We start from the raw sequence: 23576 nt of genomic DNA, 5'->3' as shown, positions 1-23576 counted from the left end.
CTCTATGTTTACTTCTCTTTAATACCTAGTTCAGACTCCACCACTTTCTTCACACCTTTTCTGATTGTCTCCTTTAAGACGGATGTATTGTCTTCCTTCTTGAAATACTAACGTATCACTTAAGATACTTGCGGTTCACTTTGGTTCACAGTAGCTTTATCTAGCACCTTCTCTATGCCAGACACTGTGCTGGCAACGAACGCTACACCTGGAAGAGGTAAACCGCCTACCCTGTGCAGCCTGAGGTTTCATCTCCGCCTTCAGTAACGGCCAGGACAGGAGACATAAGGAAGTGAAAGGGTATTAGATGTGGTCAGCTCGTGGTGTGAGAGTGTGCTCCGCAGAGACATTTCTGGGTGAACGCATCTCTTGGAGGGGTAGGACATTTAGGTAGAAGGCAAAGGAACAGAAGCACAAAATAGCGTGGTGTTTTAGGGTAATTCAGTATCCCTTCAGCATAAAAGGTAGGGGAGGGGAGGTAGAGGGAGACATTGTGGGGAATAAGTCTAGGAGACTGAAGCAGGGAATAGAGCACAAAGAGCCTTTTGTATTGTGCTAAGAAGTATGGACTTTTTTCCTGCGAGTAGTGCTAAGCCATTGAAGAGTTTTAAGAAAAGCAGCGACATAGTGTTAAAACATAAGCTCACTCTGGCATCTGTGTCGAGTGGAGTATTGATGGGAGTAGAGTTGGGTTGGGAACATCCTATCACTGGTTCTAACCCGAGGACTGTGACCCATGAGCCATATCCAGCTCACCACCAACTTTTATAAATAAAGTTTTGGGGGAGCACACCCATTTATGTGTACGTTGTCAGTGGCTGCTTTCATGCTACAATGGTAGAGTTTGAGTATTTGCAACAAGGATTGCATGGCCCCCAAAGCCTAAAATATTTATTGTCGCATTCTTTACAGAAAAAGTTTGCCAATCCCTGTTCTAGACTTTAAGTCCATATCTTATTCGTGTCTGAATATCCCACAGTGCCCCAAATAGGTCTAAATACTGAGAACATAGCAGGTGTTTGGTAAGTGTTTCTAAAATTAGTAAACTGATGTATGTATTCTGAATCAAGCTCTACCCATGAGTCACAATTTCCCTACATAATAGAAGTGACTTTGTTCTAGCTCAGGACTGCCAGAGGTCAGGGTAGTGTGGAAATCCAGTATTGGGTCCTTTCTAGAATGGGGCCATCCATCATCTATTCATTCTCCCGTCCTTTCTTCTTGCCATAAGAAATATCTTAGAAGTGATGGGCACTCAAGAAAAATTGTGTAAATGATGTGAGGATTGTTCCCCACCATACTGCTCTTTCATCTTAGGCCACATCGGTGCATCTTGGTATAATCCACAGTGACTGGTGTATTATCAAAGCTTTCCTAGCCAATGGCCACTGGATTTTTCTCTTAGTCACTTGTCATTTTTACCACAATAGTCCTATCTCAAAATGTCATTCTAAACCATTCTTTCACTAAGAAACATGCGTTTCTTCAAGTATATATTGGATTTATCTACACACAAAGCACCAAGTAGTGGTGGAGAGATCACAGGTTTTATAGTCAGAAGGTGTGGCTATGGATTACACTTTTTTCACTTTTTCATTTCTTTTTAATTTTTTTTAAGATTTTAAAAATTTATTTATTAGAGAGCACGCGCTGGGGGGTTGGGGGGAGAAGCAGGCCCCTTGCAAGCAGGTTCGATCCCAGAACCCTGGGTTCATGACCTGAGCTGAAAGGTAGACGCTTAGCCAACTGAGCCACCCAGGCACCCCTGACTTTCTTATTTCTGTCAAGGGGAAATAACTACTTACCTCATCAGGTTTTTGTGAAAATCAAATATTATATATGAAAGTGCCTTACAAACCATATGAAAGTTAATTATTTAGATTTTTGTTATTATTGACTAATTTGAGAACCATATATATCCTTTCCAATGCCTGAGTTTCTGAATTTGTTGACTGTTCACAGTTATAATTTTTTCCATTGTAAATATTAGTTACAACTGTACAGAATATATATCCTTAAGATTTGCAAGTAAAGGGGTACCTGGGTGGCTCAGTGGGTTAAAGCCTCTGCCTTCAGCTCAGGTCATGGTCCGGGAACCTGGGATCGAGCCCCACATCCGGCTCTCTGCTCAGCAGGGAGCCTGCCTCCCCCACCCTCTCTGCCTGCCTCTTTGCCTACTTATGATCTCTGTCTGTCAAATAAATAAATAAAATCTTAAAAAAAATTTTTTTTTTGCAAGTAAAAAGTAGTGCAAATAGTTGATATGCTTGCCTTCTCTTTTCTCATGTGGTTACTTTTAAACTTAAGGTAATGTATATTGACTTGTGATCAATATCTTTTATATCAAAGAGCTTTTAATTTTTTTTCAGTATCAATAGAATATCTAATACAAGGGACTGTTCAGGCACTTCAGGGAAGAGAAGGATTTAAAGGACACTAACCCTAGCTCCCAAGAAGAAATAATGTGAACATTTATTTTCTTTTCTATGTTTTCAAAAATCTGTGTTGTCAAACATCTTGAAACACTGTTTTCCCAACAAGACTCCTCAGCTGAACAAAAGGCATACAGTTGTAATGCTTCCATTGTTGGAGATGTTCATAGCTTCACTAGTAGTGAGTGATACGTAAGTATTTAATTTGAAGCTTATGGCCTCATATAGTTATACAATTTTAAAACATCCACAGCATTTAATTGTTTGTTCTACTTTCCTTTCTTTGTATTATAAAAAGCCATGATCGGTTTTATTTTGCATCCTTTTCAAAAGATTTAGGCTTGAATAAAGTCAGGTACACTCAGCTAAACAAGTCTTCCCTGTTAGACTGTTTGGGGTGTTTTTTTTCCAAGTTTTCTGAAACATGGAGAAAATCCAGTCATAAACACCTGATGTTCATGTCATTTGTACTTGAACCCATGTTTGTGGGCAACTGAAATTCATGTGACATTTGGTTGTTTTTTTCTTGAAAGGAATTTCTGCTTCAGGTAGAAAAGATTCATAACCCAAATTTCTTGTGCTGTAATCGGTTGTAAGGAGGTAAATTGAGGACATGCACTCACACAACAGCACACAACACTCTACTTGAATCAAAGCCCTGATTTACGCTTGCAGAATTTCAATAAAATTATTTCTTGTTTTCTGTAGAATTTTGATTGATTAAGGTCATTCTACCCTTAATTTAAGAGGAATGATAAGAACTTTGAAAGGTCAGATTTAAAAGGTTATGAAATTTAAGGGTGACCACTTGATATTTGCTAGTGTTGAAATACAAGTTTATTAGTTTTTGCAGGTATAAGCTGAAAGATGTTGCCTCTTCTATATTGATTAGCCGTTATAAATAAAATGCAGGAAAAAAATCACAGTAATTCAGACAAAAGAGAAAAGGTTTTCTGAATGAGTAAAAATTCAGAATTGTAGAATATTTTAAAATTAGATTTTACTAATTTTGATAAAATAGTAAAAGTTAGCTAAGAGACGTCCTTAGAAAACTTAATGAATAGGCAGGAATAATTTATAATTATAATATTGGTTATTTACAGTTGGGTAACTTCTAAAATTCCTGGCGTGCCTAAAACTTGCTCTAAAATAACTCTCCCCCAGCCATCTTAATTCACTTTTAATTCATCAGGTGAGTCCTTTCTTAATAATAAAAAGACAAGTTTCACACAGCTTCAGTCCTAAAATCTATCATATTTTTTGGCAAATGTCAAAAGTTAAGATTTTCCCCTCATATGGCTATATGTTTCATCATTTGAGTTCACTTTCACCAGCAGAGGAAATCAAAACACGAAATGTCATAGTAGAAACTCAGGGCTATATACAGAAGGGGACATTGGGAATGAAGCTGGAGACTGGAGGCTTCACTGGGGTTTTAACATGATTCTATCAGAGCTCCTTGTTCACTTTGACCTGAGAGTTGACACCTTGTAGAATCCTTTTTAAGATGTGTTGGAAAGTTTTAATCAGAGTTAAAGCCTTTATATAGGATTACCTCGGAAGGAAGTCTTATATCTACCCTTAGTTAAATTATCCTACCCTTAATTTAAGAAAACTTTGAGGCTTGTATAAGGATAAAATAGATAATGGGTATGATGAATGTATATGACAATGTATATGAACATACTTTATAAACTATAAAGCACTGGGGTACTTGGGTGGCTCAGTCAGTTAAGCATCTGCCTTTAGCCCAGGTCATGATCCCAGAGTCCTGGGATTGAGCCCCACATTGGGCTCCCTGCTCAGCGGGCAACCTGCTTCTCCCTCTCCCTCTGTCTGTCCACCAACCCCCACCTAGCTTGTGCTTGCTCTCTCTTGCACTCAAATAAGATAAATAAAGTATTTTAAATAAAAATAAATAAACTACAAAGCACTGTAGAGATTTATATATTATGAACTGAGCACTATAATTTTTTTCATAGAGGTACATGTTTCCTATAACACTATTTCCTTTCTTTAACTTAGAAATGTCAAATAAATGTGGTTAATATTTTTTTTTAAGATTTTTATTTATCTAGTTGACAGACAGAGATCACAAGTAGGCAGAAAAAGAGGAGGAAGCAGGCTCCCCGCCAAGCAGAGAGCCCGATGCGGGGCTCGATTCCAGGACCCCGGGACCATGACCCAAGCCAAAGACAGAGGCTTTAACCCACTGAGCCACCCAGGCACCCCGTGGTTAATATTTTTTTAAGGTTTTATTTATTTGTGAGAGCACGAGTAGGGGAAGGAGCAGAAGGGCAGGCAGAGAGAGAAGGAATTTCTCAAGGAGAACCCACGCCAAGCGTGGAGCCTGACATGGGGCTGGATCCCGGGATCCCAAGGTCATGACCCAAGCCGAAACCAACAGTTGGATGCTCAACAGACTGAGCCACCCAAGTACCCCAAATATGGTTAATATTTGTCAAATGCCTAACAGGTATCAGTGAAAACCCTATTAATAATTTAAATGCTAATTGTTTTCTGTATTTAAATAGGATCTTTTATTATATCTATTCAAATATTATTTGTTATTTTTAAAAAAATATAGAAGTCCTGTATGAATACATTCTCTTTGTAGAAGATTCAAGGATGCCAAGTGATTGAGGGAAAAGTGAGAAAGGCTGTCTCCAATACCCTTTCTCTTTCTGTCTACAGAGGTAGCCAGCGTTTGGGTTATATCTGCATAGTCTGTTTTCCTTACATTTACATTCATGTATTTATATGCTTTAAAAAAATAATAGAATTACACTGCAGTTTTTGTTTTTCACTTGACAATGTATCTTGCTTAGCTTTCCATGTCAGCATATGTAAGTCTTTATTATTTTGGACAAATGCACAGTATTCTAGAATATCGTAACATAATTTAAAATGTAAGATCCACGAGAGCAGGAACCCTGTCAGTTTTCTCTTCTGATGTCTCTGGTGCCTGAAACTGTAAGTAATACTGTTGTGAAAGTGCTCGCCTTTACCTCCCCAAGTGCATGTGAGAATCCTTTTCTAAGGGAGATGACTGGATGTATTTTTGAAAACCACATTTAGTTACCTTGTCTTCTAGTTTCTAGTGTTGCTGGTGAGAGATACACCAGTTTTATTCTGGTTTCTGTGCAGGTAACCTGTTTTTGTTTCCCAAAAAGTTCAGGGACTTCCTCTTCACCGTTAGTGTTCTGGTAGTTTACAACAGTGTGTCTAGACAGATGTGGGGTTTTTTCACTCATCCTGATCAGCACTCATTGAATCTTTTAAACTGCAAAGACACAACTTTTTCAGCTGCAGAAAACGTTTTTCCTTCTGTCTTATTGGTTTTTTCTCTATCAACCTCTCTCTTCTCTCCTTCTGAGACTCCTCTCGGGTCAGTGTTAAATTTCTGGATAGATCTGCCATGCTTCTTAACCTTTCTCTTTCACTATGTCATTTCATGGGATTTGGGGCAGGAAGGGAGATAAATAAATACGTTCTGTTTGCCATCTTGATCCAGTTTCCTGACATAGTTCCTTTTATCCCATAAGGCTGATTTTTTACAAAATGTCTGTCATTTCGTTTGTCTCAGCAATCTGTTCCTAAAGGAACATGAGTCATATTTTATAGAAATCAATGAAAGGTTGATATTGCTTAATATACTATTGTTTTACAGTCAGATTTTTTTTGGAAGATACCTTCTTTAAAAAACGCAGTGCCATTTTAAAATTAGACTCACTTGCCTTGTGCTATTGGGAGTGAGCCCAGTCGCATTAAAAAGCGTGTTGGTATCTCAGTCACTCATCAGGTCCAGGCAGCTCCAAGTGCTGATAAAGGCCTTGATGCTTCTCCAGATGTCTGTTCTAAGTGTAGGCTCCAGGTGCAGTAAGCAGAATATTTGGAGCTGGCACATGGTTTCTCAACCACAAAGTATAACTACAAATCAAAGTTGTAGGACCTTGGTCTTCTAGAATAATGGTTCACAAACCTACTTGAGCATCAGAATCACCTGTGGCACTTTATGAAAATATAAATGTATGGACCCTCTGTTGGACCTGTTAGATCAAAATCCTGAAAGGAGTGGGGCTGGGCTTCTGTATCTCTTTAAAGGCTCTAGAGATTATGCTGGTATGCAGCCAAGGAAGAGAACCACTGTTCTTAGAGACTCTTAGCATGTATTTTCCTCTCTTTGTGCCTTATTTGTTGAGGGGAAGGGGAAGCTATCCAGCATTCTTTGGTCAAATGTGTCATAATTTACTTAACTGGTGCCCTCTTGCTAGACATTTAATTTGCTTCTAATCTTCTGTTATTATAAATTACTCTAATAGATACCCTGATATATATATATAACTTTGCATACATTTGTGGATATATTCATGGGATAAACTCCTAGAAGCAGATTTGTTCAGGCAAAGGTTATGTATGTTTGTGAATTTGAGAGAGATTTTTTTTTTTGTCTGTGAAAAGACACCTTTTAAGTCCTCAGGCATTACACTCTTAGACCAAAAATATTCTTATATCTTGGAAGTCCTTACATTTTGTTTTCATTTCTCATTAGGCCAGTACCAAGGTAGAAGTGGACATGGAGAAAGCAGAGAGCCTGCAGGTGACAAGAGGAGACTTCCTTGCTTCTTTGGAGAATGATATCAAACCAGTGAGTATGGATACTGAGTGATGGATAAGCCAAAAAATAATCATAATCCACGAGAAAAGTAAATGCCATTTTGCACAATATTCTGTAAGGTTATATCATACGTACTTTTAAAAACCAGAAATCTCAATATTGGAAGTGTCCTATATGAGAAACATTTGCACATCAATGCTGGTGACTGGGTAATTAATCAGTACTTAATTGAAACTATTTCTCAGGATAGGGAGAGTGCCCTCTCATAACACTGGGTCTTGTCAAACTTAACTTTTGCCATTCAGTTGGATGTAAAATGAGATCTCATTTTGGTCTTGATTTGTACCTCACTGATTACTTATAAGTTAAGCATCTTTCCATATGTTTATTGGCCATACGAGTGTCTTCTGTGAAATGCTATTCGTGTCTTTTGCCTATGTTTCTGCTGTATTGCTTATTCTTTACTTTTATTTGGTCTGCATAAGTTCCTTATATAGTCTTAACAATAATTATTTGTTGCGAGTATCTCCTTTAAAGACAAAAGTCAATTTGTTTTAGCCCTGTCTACTTTATGGTAATTGTGTCTTTTAAATATAAAATAATTACTTTCAAAAGTTACTGAACAATGGAAATGATTTAAGCTTTTGCTGCTGTCATTTGTAATAGTTAGCGAAAATATTAAAGCCCAGCCTGACTGATTTATCCCAAGATTTTTTTTAATGAAAATATTTTGGCTACCAGGAAGGGGAAACTAAGATAAATTACTTAAGTAATTAATAACTTACTTTTATTTATTGCACAGATCTGGGGGATAAAACAGAAAATAAAAGGACAGGATAAGTAAGGAAGACTCCTACATATGGTTAGGCTGGGGTGGTCACTGTTCCTGGTTCAGGTATCTCGCTGCTGCTCTTGTGAGGCTTGGACCATGTACTTGTACTTGGATTGTCTGCCTATTTCCTACAGTAGCCATTCAACCAATACTTCCTAGGCTCCTCCTTTATAACTTTTTATAGGGCCATTCAGTTTCCCATATCCAAACCAGGGAATGATAACTTATCTCTGTATTCAGGAATCAAAAGACTAGTGTGTGCATGGACGAGAGGGTGGTCTGCAGAGTGATTTGGTGGCAAAGTAGCAGAGTAACGAAACCACAGTGTATTGTTAAGAGACAGTATTACAGAGAATGACTTTCTGTGAGGTGTAAGTCCTAATGTTAACATCATTCCATATGTTGGGTAATGAAAAATTGACTTTTTGAGAGTTGTGATAATTTTTTAAAATTTGAAAATCTCAAAGTGTGTGACCTTAGATTATGTTGGGTTTTCCTACTCTTTTCTTCACTTGTTAACCTTATGAAAACAAAATTCAATTAAGTCACTAAGTTCTAACATTATTGACTCCTCTTGGTAGCTGGTTTGATGGGAGTTACAATGTGAAAGTAGAAGTTGAAAATGAAGAGGGATGTGACTTAAGCTCTAAAATGTAGCGAGCACACTTAAGATGATTATATATAGTAATTGCTTTTATTTCCATTTTCTCATACTTTAGTCTTTCAGTATAGCTGCCAATTTCTACCTCCTTGTAAATCTTATGTTTACAAACCTAGGCTTAACTTGGTGCCATTTAACTTATGTCCCCTGCTACCTAGCTGATGTGGACAAGATCTTCTCATTACCATTTCATTTCCCATTTTAATCCAAGACACCTATAGTCAGTGTGAGGATAGTATCTCCGTCTGCTGAGCCAACTGCTTCTGATTTCTAAGTCCGTGACCTCTTTTTCTCTTTGTTCTTAACAGAAGGCTACATCCATCGTACTCCTTACAGAAACAAGTACATTGAAACTACCCTTTCTCAGAGATTATGAGGGCGTGGGCTCTTGTAGAATCTGACCATAGAATCTATGTTTTATTCCATTAAGTCACCCAAGGTAACTCCCCTAACCACTAGGTAAAAGGATAAATGAGAAATTATAAAATAATGGGTTTTTTGTTTTTGGTTTTATTTGCTTTTTAAGCTTTTTACATTAATATGGGCTATTGCTCAGCACTTTTAGTGTGTAGGAATTACTACTCATCTTTTGTACGTTTAAGTATTTTAGTTTTTGTACTGACACCCAGAATGCTTTAAATTATCCTTTTCCTCCATAGGCATTTGGCACAAACCAAGAGGATTATGCAAGTTACATTATGAATGGTATTATCAAATGGGGTGATCCAGTTACACGAGTTCTAGAAGATGGGGAGCTGCTGGTTCAGCAGACTAAAAATAGTGACCGCACACCACTGGTTAGCGTCCTTTTGGAAGGTGAGAAAGAATGAGCAGATGGCATTAAAAGTAAAAAAACAAAAACAAAAACCCAAAAAACTAAACACCCACTTTTACAAAGTTATTTAGCACATTCCAGAAAAATGAATTATTTTCTATTCTAAATCTATTCATGATCTAAAAATAGTAATCCAGTCTATGTAACAATATTGTGTGTAAATGAAAATTTTCTTGGGGTAGAATGTCACTGATGAATGATAGCAACTAGTTTTCTTTTTTTTTTTTTTTTTTTTTAAGGTTTTCTTTATTTTTTTTTTTTTTTATTTATTTGTCAGAGAGAGAGAGGAGCGAGAGTGAGCACAAGTAGACAGAGTGGCAGGCAGAGGCAGAGGGAGAAGCAGGCTCCCTGCTGAGCAAGGAGCCCGATGTGGGACTCGATCCCAGGACACTGGGATCATGACCTGAGCCGAAGGCAGCTGCTTAACCAACTGAGCCACCCAGGCGTCCCGATAGCAACTAGTTTTCTTGTGGGATTGTATCTAAATTTCTGTTACCTACTAGACTGTATGCTACCACAGAGTACTTAAGTCAATTAAATAACTATCCACTGAGTGCTGTGTTATGTAATAGACTGTATGATAGCACATAGTACTCAATTCAATTAAATAAGTATTCATTGAGTAAAATGTTTTGGGCATTGAACTTGTTGCTGGAGATACAAAGACATAGAATTCAGTCTGGTCACGAAGAAAAGACATGTAAACAAATTCTTAACTACAGTATATGTGTGTAAATGCGTGTGTGAATGCAAGTCACTTTGCCCAGGGATGATGAAAGAAAGAAAGCAAAGGATGGTGTTTAATTTAGACTTTGAAGGATTAGTTAGGATTTTACCAAGTAGACAGAAAAGCAGGGACATTCTATTCACTAGTTACTTGTTTACAGTTATGATTAGTACAACAGCAAGGTTTGTTGAGTCCACATGACAGAGGGATCTAACTCGTTCCAAAGTCTGGGAGTAAGGGCCTCCTAAAACCCATTAAGCCAAGACCTGAAGGATGAGGAGAAGCTGGTCCAGCAGAGTAATTGGGGAAGATGTTCTAGGTAGAAGGACCAGCACGTGAAAGAGGCCTGGGGAGGAAGGGGATTGAAACAGATAGGGACATTGGCTAGACATGAAACTGAAGTAGTAGACAGGAGCCAGTTGGTACACAGTCTTGTAGACCATTTTGAAGATTCAGTCTCTGTCTGAGGGATAATAGAAGCCATTTGTAGGGTTTTAAGCAGTGAAGTGACATGGTAATAAGATTTGTATTTTCAAAACATCATGAGTGCTTCATGGTAGAGAATAGATTGGAGGGTGAGAAAAGATACAGGAGAAACCAATGGTTAGAAGCAGTTGCCTTAATGCAACTTAATGAAAGCTGATTGTGGTTTAAAGTTACATAGGGTAGGGGCGCCTGGGTGGTTCAGTCAGTTAAGTGTCCGCCTTTGGCCCTGGTCATGTCCCGGAGTCCCGGGGATGGAGCCCTGCGTCGAGCTCCCTGCTCAGTGGGGAGACTGCTTCTCCCTCTGCCCCTCACCCTACTTTTTTTTTTTTTTTAAGATTTTATTTATTTGACAGATCACAAGTAGGCAGAGAGGCAAGCAGAGAGAGGGAGGAAGCAGGCTTCCCGCTGAGCAGTGAGCTCGATGCAGGGCTCAATCCCAGGACCCTGAGATCATGACCTGAGCTGACTGAAGGCAGAGGCTTTAACCCACTGAGCCACCCAGGCGCCCCAGCCCCTCACCCTACTTGTGCTCTCTCTCTCTCAAATAAATAAATAAAATCTTTAAAAAAAAAATAAAGTAACATAGGGTAGTGGAGATGGAGATAAGTAGACCAGTTTGAGAAATATGTAGGAGAGAGAATAAATGAGACTTCATTATTATTACTAGTTATTAATCACAATTAAGGAAACATTCTTTGAACTGTTATTTGCTACTCGCTCTACTGGCACTTTACACTTACTTAAACCCCACTTCAATCCTCTGAGGGCATATGCTTCTATTTGGCCTATTTGGTAAATGGGGAAGCTAAACTTAGAAATATTAAGTAACTAGATTGAATATGGGGAAGAGTTATTAAGTATAATCACCAGGTTTCTAGTATACACCGCCTGGTAAATGGTGCTATTTGCCAAGATTGGGAATGCCGGTGAAGAAGCAGATTTCAGGAAGAAAAATTACGAGTTCAGTTTTGGATATGTTGAGTTTGAGGTTCCTATAAGATAATTGAATTGGAAATATTAACAGCCCATTGGATATGTGGGCTCAGAAGAGAGGTCTGGCTGGCAGTAACATTCATGAGTTGTCTGTATATATAGACTGTTGTTGAATCCATGGGAGTTGGGTGAGGTGGCTTACAGAAGGGGTGTAAATTGAGAAGAAAAGGGGGCCTAGAACTGATCTCTGAGGTATGTCAACCTTTAAAAACCAAGTAGAGCAGGAAGAGTAGACAAAGGAGACTGAGCAAGAGGTAAGAGGGAGAGAAAGAGAAGGAGCTATTGCAAAAGTCAAGAAACATATTTTTAAAAAGAGGAGTTATCCATTACATCAAATACTCCTAAGAAGCGAACAGATAAAATGTCTGTTGGATTTGGTGACCTAGAGAGCATTGGTGACCCAGATGGGAGCCTGGTTCCGTGTAATGGCAATGGAAGCCAGAGGGTTTGTTTGAGGATGGAGGGAAAATGAAAAGTGAAGGGGGCCAGCACAGATAATTTTTTGGAGTAGTTCCATTTTGAAGGGAGAAGAAGGAGTGGTGTTGAGGGGTGTGAGTCCAGAAAGAGGTCTTTGCTTTGTTTATTAAAGTGGTAGGTAGACTAAAGCATGCTGAAATGCTGTTGGACAGAGATGGAACAAATGGGGAAGAGGATATAGACAGTGTCAAGTTCCTGAGAAGATGAGAAGGAAGAATTTGTTGGTTTATGGATGGAAGAGGGACACATCTTCCGTTTCACAGAAGGGAAAGAGGAAATGTCCAAATACAGTTAAGTTTACAGATTTGGTTGCCTTTATGAGAAGGCCTAACTAAATCTTTAAAGTTTTAGCTTTTTAAGGCACATGTGCTTCTATAAAGCAGCTTTTCCCTGCCCCCAATGTCATCTCATAAAAAGATCATATTTTTTGTTAGACATATGATTTGATGGAACTCATAACGTGAGTATGGATACGCATTTGAACACAATCTTTTTTTTTTTAAGAAACAAAACCCTTGCATTTTATGTATTTAGCCAGAAGTTTGAAAGATTATGACTGTGAGAAAGAACGAAGGAATGCATTTCATCATACCTTTGAGAAATGCTAATCAGTTCATTAAGTTTAGTTGCTAATAAATAAGAGAAAACATGTCTGCTATAAAATTGTGTCAGGAAATGTTAATGAGCTACTAGTTGAGACCTCAGTACATTGTGGATAAACGTTTAAACTTGTTTTATTCCCTTTTGCTTAGGTTGGCTTTTTTCCCCTGACTTGCTCCTATCTTTGCACAGGCCCTCCTCATAGTGGGAAGACTGCTCTAGCTGCGAAGATTGCGGAGGAATCCAACTTCCCCTTCATCAAGATCTGTTCTCCTGATAAGATGATTGGCTTTTCTGAGACAGCCAAGTGTCAGGCCATGAAGAAGGTATCAAGATTTTTACTTTCATTTTAATCTCCAATCTCTTAGATACGGGTGTGTACACAGGTACCTCTGTATCGATCTTTGTACATGTATATATATAAAAGCCATAGCAACTATGTTCTCAAGCGGAGCTAGATTATCAGCAGAATTTGGGGGAAAACAGTGACTGTGTTTTAGGTAGATTTAACTTTGTAATATGTTCCTTTTTTTTTTTTAATTAACATATAATGTATTATTTGTTTCAGAGGTACAGGTCTGTGATTCATCAGTCTGTAATGCATTCTTATTAGCATTCTTTTATCTTCCAAATTATGGATTTTTAAAAAGATTTTATTTATTTGAGAGAGAGAGCCAGAGAGAGCATGAGTGTGGGGAGGGGCAGATGGAAAGGAAGAATCAGACTCCCTGTAGAATAGGGAGCCTGGTTTGGGGCTCGATCCTGGGACCCTGAGATTATGACCTGAACCGAAGGCAGATGCTTAACTAACTGAGCCACCCAGGTGCCCCCAAATTTTGTTTTGTTTAATACATATTACAGTTAATTTTCATTTCTTAAGTTTATATTGACTTGATTGAAAGAAAGATCAAGTTAAAAGTATTTGAGTAGAGGGGCCCTTGGGTGGCTCAGTCGGTTGAGCATCCCATTCTTGATTTCTGCTCAGGTCATGATCTCAGGGTCCTGGGATTGAGCCCTGCGATGGGCTCTGCTCTCAGTGCAGAGTCTGCTTGTACCTCTCCCTTTGCTCCTCCCCTTGTTCACTTTCTTTCTCCTCTCTCTCTCTGTCAAATCAATAAATAAAATCTTTAAAATTAAAAGTATTTGAGTGGAACAAATTCATTTAGGATTTTTTTTTTAAATCAGTGTACAAAGTCACAGTGTTTGGGGTCGATTAGGTTGACTATGTAGTTTGGGAAAGAACAGAGGTACATCATTGGAAAGATAGTCTCAAAACCCCCACAAAGGGATGGTGGTCTATTAGGACAGTCAGAGTCTGCCTTCCTTTCTCTGAGTGCCATTTGTCACCTTCTTAATGCAGCTGCTTTGAACCATCAGTGAAAGAGCAACAGAGAATAGAATCTTAGAGCTGAAAGGACTCTAAGACCATTTGGTCCATCTCTCCTACATTCAAACAAATGCCGTGTATGGCTTCTAGGATAGTAAGTGGCTGCTCTTTAAAAACAACCAAAGTCACTGATGAAAATGTAGTGACTGTTTCATGTCCCTTGGTAGCTTGTGTTCCCAGTGATGCTCTGATTTGGTATACTCCCAGGCAGTGAAGAAGTTTTGTTTTTTGTTTGTTTTTTTTTTTTTTATCTGGTTGAAGTATTTCTTTTAGTTAAATCCAATTTTTCATGCTTGATCTTTCTTAGCTATGAAAATCAGAATCTGAGAGAAGAGCTTTGAGAATTGGGGTGCTGCCTATAAAGACAGCTCCGGAGTTCTTTAAACTTGCTCTTGGGACCCAGCTTTATAAAGATGGAGGGTACAGTGACTTTAGTTTGTTTTTTTTTTTAAGGGAAGAGACTGCAGAGGAAAGATGATATTTTTAAAAAAGCAGTTTCCCAAAAAATGTAAGTTTGAGAGGCTAGCTTCTTGTTTGGTCAGATGGCAGAAGATTGTTCAAGTAACATGCTTGAAATGGATGGAGGGGGCCAGAGCTTGAACCAGGATTCGTGTCCTGTGCACTGTAGCATCAAGGTAAATATTCTGTGGGGCGCCTGATGGCTCAGTTGGTTAAGCGTCTGCCTTTGGCTCAGGTCATGATCCCAGGCTCCCCGGCCAGTGGGGAGTCTGCTCATCCCTCTCTCCCTCTGCGCCGCCTCCTGCTTGTGCTCTCTCTCTCTTACTTGCTCCCGCTCAAAAGAAAATAAAACCTTTGAAAAAAGGTAAATATTCTGTGTAAAAGTCTTTGAAGTTAGTGTGAAAGAGAGGGAAATGTTGCCAGACAGAAAAAGAACTTAAATATCATAGTCCGTTTATTCTGTGTCTGAGGTGAAACCAGTAGTAGCTCTCCTGGGGAACATCTAGACAGAATCACTAGAACCAGTAACTTCCCTAATGTAGGTGGGGGTGGCTTTTCTTTGTTTTTGGGGGCTTTTTTCTCCCCCTCTAAAGGGAACCTAAACACCTTCTTCTGGTGAAACTTTAAATAATAGCCCTTGGAATCTGTAGCCATCGAATGTAGCATTTAATTGAACAGCTAATTCTGTTCGTATTTCCAGAAGCCCATCCATTCCTCGTACGTGTTCTAAAGCAGTAGTCTCCTTTGCAGATGGTAAATTACTCCATTGCTTTTCCCCAGCTGCCAGCTGCTACCTCAGATGTACTCGGAGATGTGGGTGGAATGGTCCTAGTTTTTCTATAAAGTTTTAAAAAAGCACTTTAGGCTCCTCCAGATCAAAGCTGCTTTGTAAGTGTGAGATATTATCATTTTTATTATTTTAATCTCTTGCAAATTGACTTGAGGGGGGAAGGTAATATGTGCTGGGTTTAGAGGCTTAAATGGTTAAATTAATGGCTTAATAACTTATGATTTAATCTTTAAATTGTTAAAGCCTTTCAAGGTAGAGTTTTAGATGAGTGGAAGGCTAAGGAATAGAAAAATAAGTGTCTATACAAGCTTATTCAAAATTGTTTTGATTCATGATTCACTGTCTGGATCATCCATGCACCCTTAAAGTTACAAAAATTATTTCCATGTCACCGGTATAATAAATTTGTATTAGACTTTTTTATTTTCTCTGGAAAAAAAAAATGTTATCCCCTGAAACTAAAGTACATACAGGAACAGAGAAAAGAATGAAGCATAGGTGTCTTAGAAATATATTAGAAATATTGCAAAATCTTTCCCTGCAAATAGTTTTCACATTGTTGCCTAATGATAGGTTGACAAAAGCCTGCGGGCTCAAACCAGTCTAAAGGTGCTAAGTCTTCCAAGCTGCTTTTGAAAATGAAATATAAATGCCATTCCTCAGTACTTCTAGTCTACCTCCCACTGCTGTTCTCTTCCCTTCATTTTTAGTGTTAGGATGGGAAGATATTTTCTTCTTCTTTTTTTTTTTTTTTTTTCAGAACACAAATAATTTGTACTTTTTTTTTTTTTATCAATTCTGGAAAGACATTTCTTTCCTTTTAAATGCTGCTCCTCCCCAAAGATGCAGCTCTTCTAATCACACACACAAAAAAGAACACACAGAAGGAAAAAAAAAAGGAGTCTATATTTGTCCTTCAGTTTTCTTCTGTACTCAGACACACACACACACACACACACACACACACACACATTGGGGATCACATTGGACATACTGTTTTAAACCTGCTTTTTTCACTTAATATATTATGGCTTTTTTTTTTTGGTGTCATTAAAATGTATCTCAGTATTATATTAATAGCTGTATAATATTTGTTTAAACATTCCCCCTTTGCTGAACATTCAGTTTGTTTCCAGGTTTTTTCACAATTAAATATAATATTCTGTAGAACCACCAAACTAGGGACATCACTACTCCCCATTTTCTTACTAGATTTTTCTTTCTTTTTTTAAGGAATGATTATTTATTTATTTATTTATTTAATTTGACAGAGATCACAAGTAGGCAGAGAGACAGGCAGATAGAGAGAGGAGGAAGCAGGCTCCCCGCTGAGCAGAGAGCCCGATGTGGGGCTCGATCCCAGGACCCTGGGATCATGACCTGAGCCGAAGGCAGAGGCTTTAACCCACTGAGCCACCCAGGTGCCTCCTTACTAGGTTTTTCTAAGAGTAGCATCATATTTTAAGGGCTGAGAACTTGGGCTTAGGTCTCAAATAGATCTGTCTTTGAATCCCAGCTCCACAACACTTAACAGGTCTTGCAGTCACTTAACCTATAAGCCTCTGTTGTGTCGCCTATGAAATGAAGATAATATTCAGAATTAAGTGAGATGACAATCTATGTAAAGTATCATGCAGTGCCTTGGGATATCATATGAGCTCAATAAAGTGTAGTGGTTATTTTTACATATCATGATTACTGTATATACATTTCTGGTTATTTCCTACAGAATTAGGATTGCTAAAGTAAAAACATTAATATTTTGAAGATTTTTGATAAATATTGGTATCAAAACTCTTATGTAAAAATACTGCTGATTTCTACAGTCTACCTCTTCAAAAAGTTGTACCAGTTTACACTAACAGTCCCATCTTGTGAGTGTCCATTGCCTTGGACTCTCACTGATACTTGATGTTATTAAAATATTTTTTTTGCAAGGCTGCCTGGCTGGCTCTGTCAGTGGAGCATGTACCTCTTGATCTCGGGGTTGTGGGTTCAAACCCCGTGTTGGGTGTAGAGATGCCTTAAAAATAAAATCTTTTAACAATTTATTAATTGAAATATTTCTTGCCGATTCGAGAGGTAATAGATTAGCATTTAAAATTATTTCTTTAAAAAAAATTATTTCTTCAGCTACATTTTAATGACTAAGTGCTCAAGTTAAAAGATTTTTTAAGTGTTTTCTAATGGCAATAGTTCGTGATACTCAGAAATATTATAATTTCATATAATTTTAGCACATTAATTTTTGTTAAAGAGAGGTGGTCTGATTTGTTGCTTCATAGAACGAGCATCTTTATGTACCATTTTATTACTTAAACCACGAGGTAAGAGTTTTTGTTAGTAGAGAGGGTCGTTCAGCTTGCATTAATGAGTATCTTAGATTTAATTGTAATTAAGCTAGTGCTTCTTGTTCACATATGGATGATGCTAAAATACATGAAAGTAGTTTATTTTCAATTAATTTAAATTTTACCTTGTACTTCTCTTAATTTGCTTAATAAATCCTTTCTCCTTGGATGAACTTCTCAACACTGCCATTATCCTCACATTGGGGGGTGGGGTGGGTGGAGATACCATATGTTCCATTAAGATGTTTGAAGTGTTTACAGATCTTCTTCTCCCCCATTTTATGTTTGTTTCCCAGCTCCATTCTATTTTTAAATTTTAGTTCCTTTATCCGTATTCACATGTGTATTTTTTTTTAAATCTATTTTACTAGTTCTATTAGTGGCATTACATGAACAAAAGAACAAAACAGTAGAGTTTGATTTTAACTAATTACCAAATCTTGATGCTTCCTGAGTACACAATCAGTACAGAGATGAAATAGAACAATCCAATGTGACTGAACTGTTTGAACAAAATTAAGTAGGAATATCTGTGATCTATAAAACTATACCCATTAATAACATCATATAGTCTTGTTTTTAAAGGACTGAAAATTAATGGAAGAAATTTTCCTTTCCACTAGCTTTGCAAGAAGGAAATAATCTTCTTTGAATATCCTCCTGTAAATCCCACTGCAAATTGTAGTCTGTACAGAACAGAATCATGGTGCCTAATCCTCCTCTTTTCATGGTTTAGTCCATACAAAGAGCAGAGCTGGAAATTGGATCTTTTGACAGCAGTTACTAAGCAACAGAATTTGGATGTTTTTGGTTAACATCCTAATATATCATGTAGCTGATTTGTCGAAGTTTGTGCATGTATTAACCGAGACAAGTGGACACTCCAGAAGTGACTACTGGTCCCCGTACGACTGGGGGTGGGGGTGGGGGTGCATGTTGTTTTGTTTAATACACTTTGTCTTCTGGCGTTCGTATCTCTTTGGCACACAAAGGAGGACGGTGCAGCCTTTAGGAGAACTTTCAGACTTTGTGACTTTTTATATTATTAAGAATACCCTACTCTGGGGTTTGCATTATGTGAAAAATGAAGGAATTTTTCCTGAAAAGCAGAGAGGACAAATGAAGGATTTTAAGGTCATTCCAGGAAGCTTTAGTACTTTGCCAAAAGTTTAGGTCCACTTCCTGAGGCAGTTTCATTAGAAGACAGCTAATGTTTGCTTGGTCTACTCCCAAGTTATTTTTAGAAACTAGAGATTATTACTGATAGCACCGATTTGAATTTGCTCATTTACGTTTTTATATGCTACCAAATATGATTAGGGTATGCTTTCAACTAATTGCTGACAGATTTACTGCATTAGGGATTTTCTAAGTCATCAGATTCGTACTGTCATCAGATTCCTACTAAGTACTTCACGCCAGCCACTTCAGAACTGAGATGAACTCTTTCAGCCCCAGAAGAACGGGAGAATTTGGCTTCACTTACCTCAGAGCACTAATGAGGTTATAGAAAATGGAGGATGGAATCCACTTAGAACACGCTTTGCTGTGGTTTGTGATTCTGAAAGGCTGGGATTAACATGGAGCGAACGCTGGCGCGTTCCCATTTGTATTCACGTAGACTCCAGACTCGGCAGCTGCTGCCCCTCCCGTGCACACAGGTGGCTCCCGGCTTGTCTGTAGATTCCAGGAGTGGGCTCTGTGCCTGGAGCGCTTGCAGTGTCCTTGAGGGCCATACTCAGACCTGCCCCAGCCCCCGTGTGGCAGGAGACCCGCGCCTCCCTTGGCACAGTGTGCATAGCGCAGCCGGCATGTTCTCGCCTTCAGCTCGGGCTCCTTGCGTTTCAGTTTGTCTCCTATGACCTAGTACCTACCTTTGCACAGGAGAGGTGGTACCAGAGAGCAGAAATAGACTGTGGGATTCTGTGTGTTCTAGAGATACTATTCATCTTCTAGAATAGACCTCTCATTATGTCCATGTTCACTGGGGCCACTCTTTCACCCACTTTTTCTTCCTTTAGTTCTTCGGATTCTTTTTCTTTAGCCTTCTCTTTCAGACTTCTCCCCAGGCTCTGAGACTATCTATACTGATCATTTTACCTGCCCTACAGGAAGAGGCCCAGAGGCCCGATAGAACTTCGGTGACCAGACATTCCAATTTGCTTTGAGCAGTCCTGGTTTTTAGCTGTTGTTCCAGAATGATTATTAGCAGCGGCCCCCTTTCAGGTGTCTGGGTTTGCATGATAACTACTTACCTGATACCCAATGGATAACCTCCTCAACAAGAAAGGCTTAAGTGGCATACACTTATCTTACTAAATGAGAGGATCTGAATTTAAATTAATTTTTAAAGAGTCTTCGATGTACAGCCCCAGCTCCAGCCGGCCTGCCTGCCTAACTGTCCTTTGGCATCATTCGGTCGGGAGCTGGCTCTCTCTGTGCCGGGCGTTCTTAGGAGGGGCAGGTTTGGCACATCAGAGCGGGCAGTTTGTACAGTTGTATTTTTTCTGCATCTTTCTTTCTGGTACCTCTCCTCCTTTTTTCATTTAGCTACCTAGAGTTGCGGTAGAACTTCCCAGCTCACTGTGTAAATCTCTCACTTAGACTTTCACCTGGCAGCTAATCACGTGTACTTGGCCGTCAAGTCTGAGTGTCTCCTTAGTGAACACCGGGCTGGCACCCGGGCCCCGGGGGTGGGGAGCGGAAGGGGCTGAGGAGTGGGCTGAAAACAAGGATTCAGAGGAAGAATGGTGACCTTACATTACACTAGTGACTAGGTGAGGTAAAGAATTATGTGTGTAAGAAGTGAAAGGGGTGTGTGTATTTAAATTAGAGTCAAGTCGCTACCCAAAGGAGTTTCAGTTGACCTGTCAACTGAAACTGGTCAAGTTACAACTGGAATTGCACAGCCTTTGTCATGGTTAGTAGGTTGTTAAGGGAGCCCTGAGTGCTCCTCTCCTCATGATAGTAATTAGTACATTAAGAGCTGTTAAAAAAAAAAAAAAACCCTACATTAAATGACTGCCATAGGTGCTTTTCTTCTCAAATCTTATAGGTAAATCATGCAGTCAGCTATGAAGTGATTTGTAATGCTTCGTGAACTCAGTGTCAGAGGTAAACTGGTGAGACAGTGGACAGTTTAGCATCAGTTTTGACCCCAGTTTTGACTCCTGAGTTCCTGGAGCGGTGGAAGCTCTGTATTGTTCTTGAGAAGGGAGAAGGGCTGACTCAGGAAAAATGGAGTACTGCAGATAGCCAGGCCCCCGTGTCCCAGGCCCTCTGGCTCTAATCCATGCTAGTACAGCCTGACACACAGAATCAATCGTATGCTTGCATCAGAGCCTTTAGCAGAATTCCGAAAAATGGTTTGAAGAGGGAGCGTTCTGAAAAGCGACTCCTTGACATCACCAGAGTTTATGGGATACCATGTTGACTGCTGTCTTGGTCCAGTCTTACAAAAACAAAACAAAACAAAAAAACCAGAGCCGAGAACTACTGTGAAACTGTTTCTAAACTTTTCTCCTGTCTTGGAGTCACCAACTCAGAGCTTGATCATTATGTATCAAGAAGCTGAAGTAAATGTCTTGTTTTTCTTCCCTATTTGGGGGGGGGGGTTGGTAGTGGTGCAGAGAGAGGTAAGGGGCTCCTCTTTCCTTGCTCTTTCCATGTACTCATGATCCATCCCCAAACCAGCATCTCTCCTGTCCTCTGTTTCAGTAGCCAAACCAGAAGGAACCCTCAACTCTAGTTTCTTCCTCATGACCAAACCCATTCATCACCCAGTCCTTTCAGTTCTGCCTCCTGAATATCTCTAGAATCCATCCATTTATCAGAACACCCACTCCCAGACCACCGTTGTCTTTCACCTGGAGTTCTACAGTATTAAAAAAATGATTGCTCCCTTCTGATGCTTTTCTATATATCAGCCAGAAAAATGTTTCTAAATCATAAACCTGACATGGTGGTCCATTGTTTAAAATTAGTGGCTTTTTGTTGCCTTTATAATAAAAGTTCCAACTGGTGTGAAATTTGTAAGACCCTCCAGTTCCAGGTTCTTCTGTCACCTCTTCTGCTTCATCTCTCACCTATCATTCCCCACACATACCACACTCCTCTTCATTTTAATTCTTATTGACTATATGTCAGTTCCTGAATTTTCTCACTCCAAGCCTCCTAATATTCTCGCTCTGCTTAGGACATTTTCTTCCCCATTTTCCACTGATGGTTTATCCTTCAGATCTCAGCTTAAACGCCACTTCCTAAATTTAGGATACCGTCGTTGACTACGTAATCCTCCATGTCGGTTAGGATAGGCTAAGTTATGCTGCAGTAACGAGCAACTCCCAAATCTCAGTGGTTTAACATAACAAAGTTAATTTCTTGCTCATCCTACGTGTCCATCGTGGCCCAGAGGAGGAGCTCTGCTCCTTGTAGCTTCTCAGAGACTCACCCTAACACATAACAGAAGCTCCCTCTCACCTGTGAGATCGGTATAGCCAAGGCAGGATGAGGAGAATATGGTGAATCATGCAGTAGCTCTAAAGCTCCTTTTAGAAAGTGATATATATTCAGTTATAGTTCATTAGCTGAAGCAAGCCCCATAGTCATCCCTGCCTTGAGAGGGGGTGGGGAACGATAATCCTACCACATGCGAGAGAAAGAACCAGCACATGCGTGGGTATCCCCAGGGACTACCACAGCTCTGTTGTGTATACTACCAACACATCTCAAGTTTCCTCCAGCGCAGTAGTGTCATGCTTTATTATGGTTTCCTGTAACCTGCTTCCCCCACTCCAAGCTTTGTGGAAGTATGATCATATCTGTCTCATTCATTACTCTCTCCATTGCCCTCACTGATGCTTGACATACGGTAGGAATTCGAAAATGTTTGTCAAATGAACGCATAGAGTAACACTCTAAAATTTGGTACTTAGCCTGTTACTCTTTTACCTCTGCCATTTCTCCTCAAGGTCTCATCCTCTTACCTGGTTTCAGCAGTTACTGCCCTGAGGGTGAGCTCCATACCCTGACTTCAGTCATATGTCTCCAACTACTCACTCAATATTTCTGCTTGATTGTAAAATGCGTATTTATGGGGCACCTGCGTGGCTCCGTCGGCTAAGTGTCTGCCTTGGGCTTAGGTCATGATCTCAGGGTCCTGGGATCAAGCCCTGCTGGTGGGCCCCTTGTTCAGTGGGGAGTCTGCTTCTCCCTCTCCCTCTTCCCCTCCTGCTGCTTGTGCACTCTCTCTCTCGCTCTCAAATAAATAAAATCTTTAAAAAACAAAGTAAAATGCATATTTATTCTTGCAGTCAATATTTATTGATTACTTTCTGGTAAGGTATTCTATTAAGTGATAGGAGGATACAGAGATAATTAAGATAGTACTTGCCTTCAGAGTGCTTATATTCTAGTATAATACAAGGAAGAATGTAATGAATCCTTAATATGTACACAGTATACAAAATGCTATACCATAGCAGAACAGAGACAGTGGTTTATGGCCAGATGGAATTAGAACTTGTGTTGTTTCAACCACTGAATTCACTGGGCAAGTATAAATACTGTTCTGTGCTGGGTCCCTGAGATGACATGAATCAAGTTTTTATCTACCTCACAATCCAGTGGGGGAGACAGGTAGCCAAAGATGAAAGGGTAAGTGGGATTTTAAGGTAGTATGGGGGAGTGACTGACGGTAGAGGGGATGGTGCAAAGGAAAGCACCAGAGGCTTTCTTTCATTCTGGCATCTAGGGAACATGTGTTAACAACAGTGCGGTGTCAGACATTGAATACATAGCACTGAGGAAGACAATGCCTACCTTACCGAGCAGATAGTGTGTTGGGAGGAACTTACTATCTGGATTGCCAACATGAGTTGATTTGTTTTTCCATGTTTTTGTTTTGCATCTTTGAGGGTGACTTTTGAG

At 39.3% G+C, this 23576-nt stretch overlaps 1 protein-coding gene across 1 annotated transcript in view; it reads left to right on the top strand.

Annotated features, from left to right (window-relative positions):
• Positions 1 to 23576, top strand: part of NSF (N-ethylmaleimide sensitive factor, vesicle fusing ATPase) — a gene marked incomplete at its 5' end in the record, with an annotated part of 149338 nt that overhangs the window by 92194 nt on the left and 33568 nt on the right. The window contains 3 exon segments of the mRNA XM_080826861.1: positions 6985 to 7080; positions 9203 to 9359; positions 12854 to 12987. Coding sequence (XP_080682987.1) covers positions 6985 to 7080; positions 9203 to 9359; positions 12854 to 12987 — 387 coding nt within the window.

This window comes from Martes martes (genome assembly GCF_963455335.1).
Source record: "Martes martes genome assembly, chromosome: 16".
Lineage (NCBI taxonomy): Eukaryota > Metazoa > Chordata > Mammalia > Carnivora > Mustelidae > Martes > Martes martes.
This window is presented reverse-complemented; position numbering and strand designations above follow the sequence as displayed.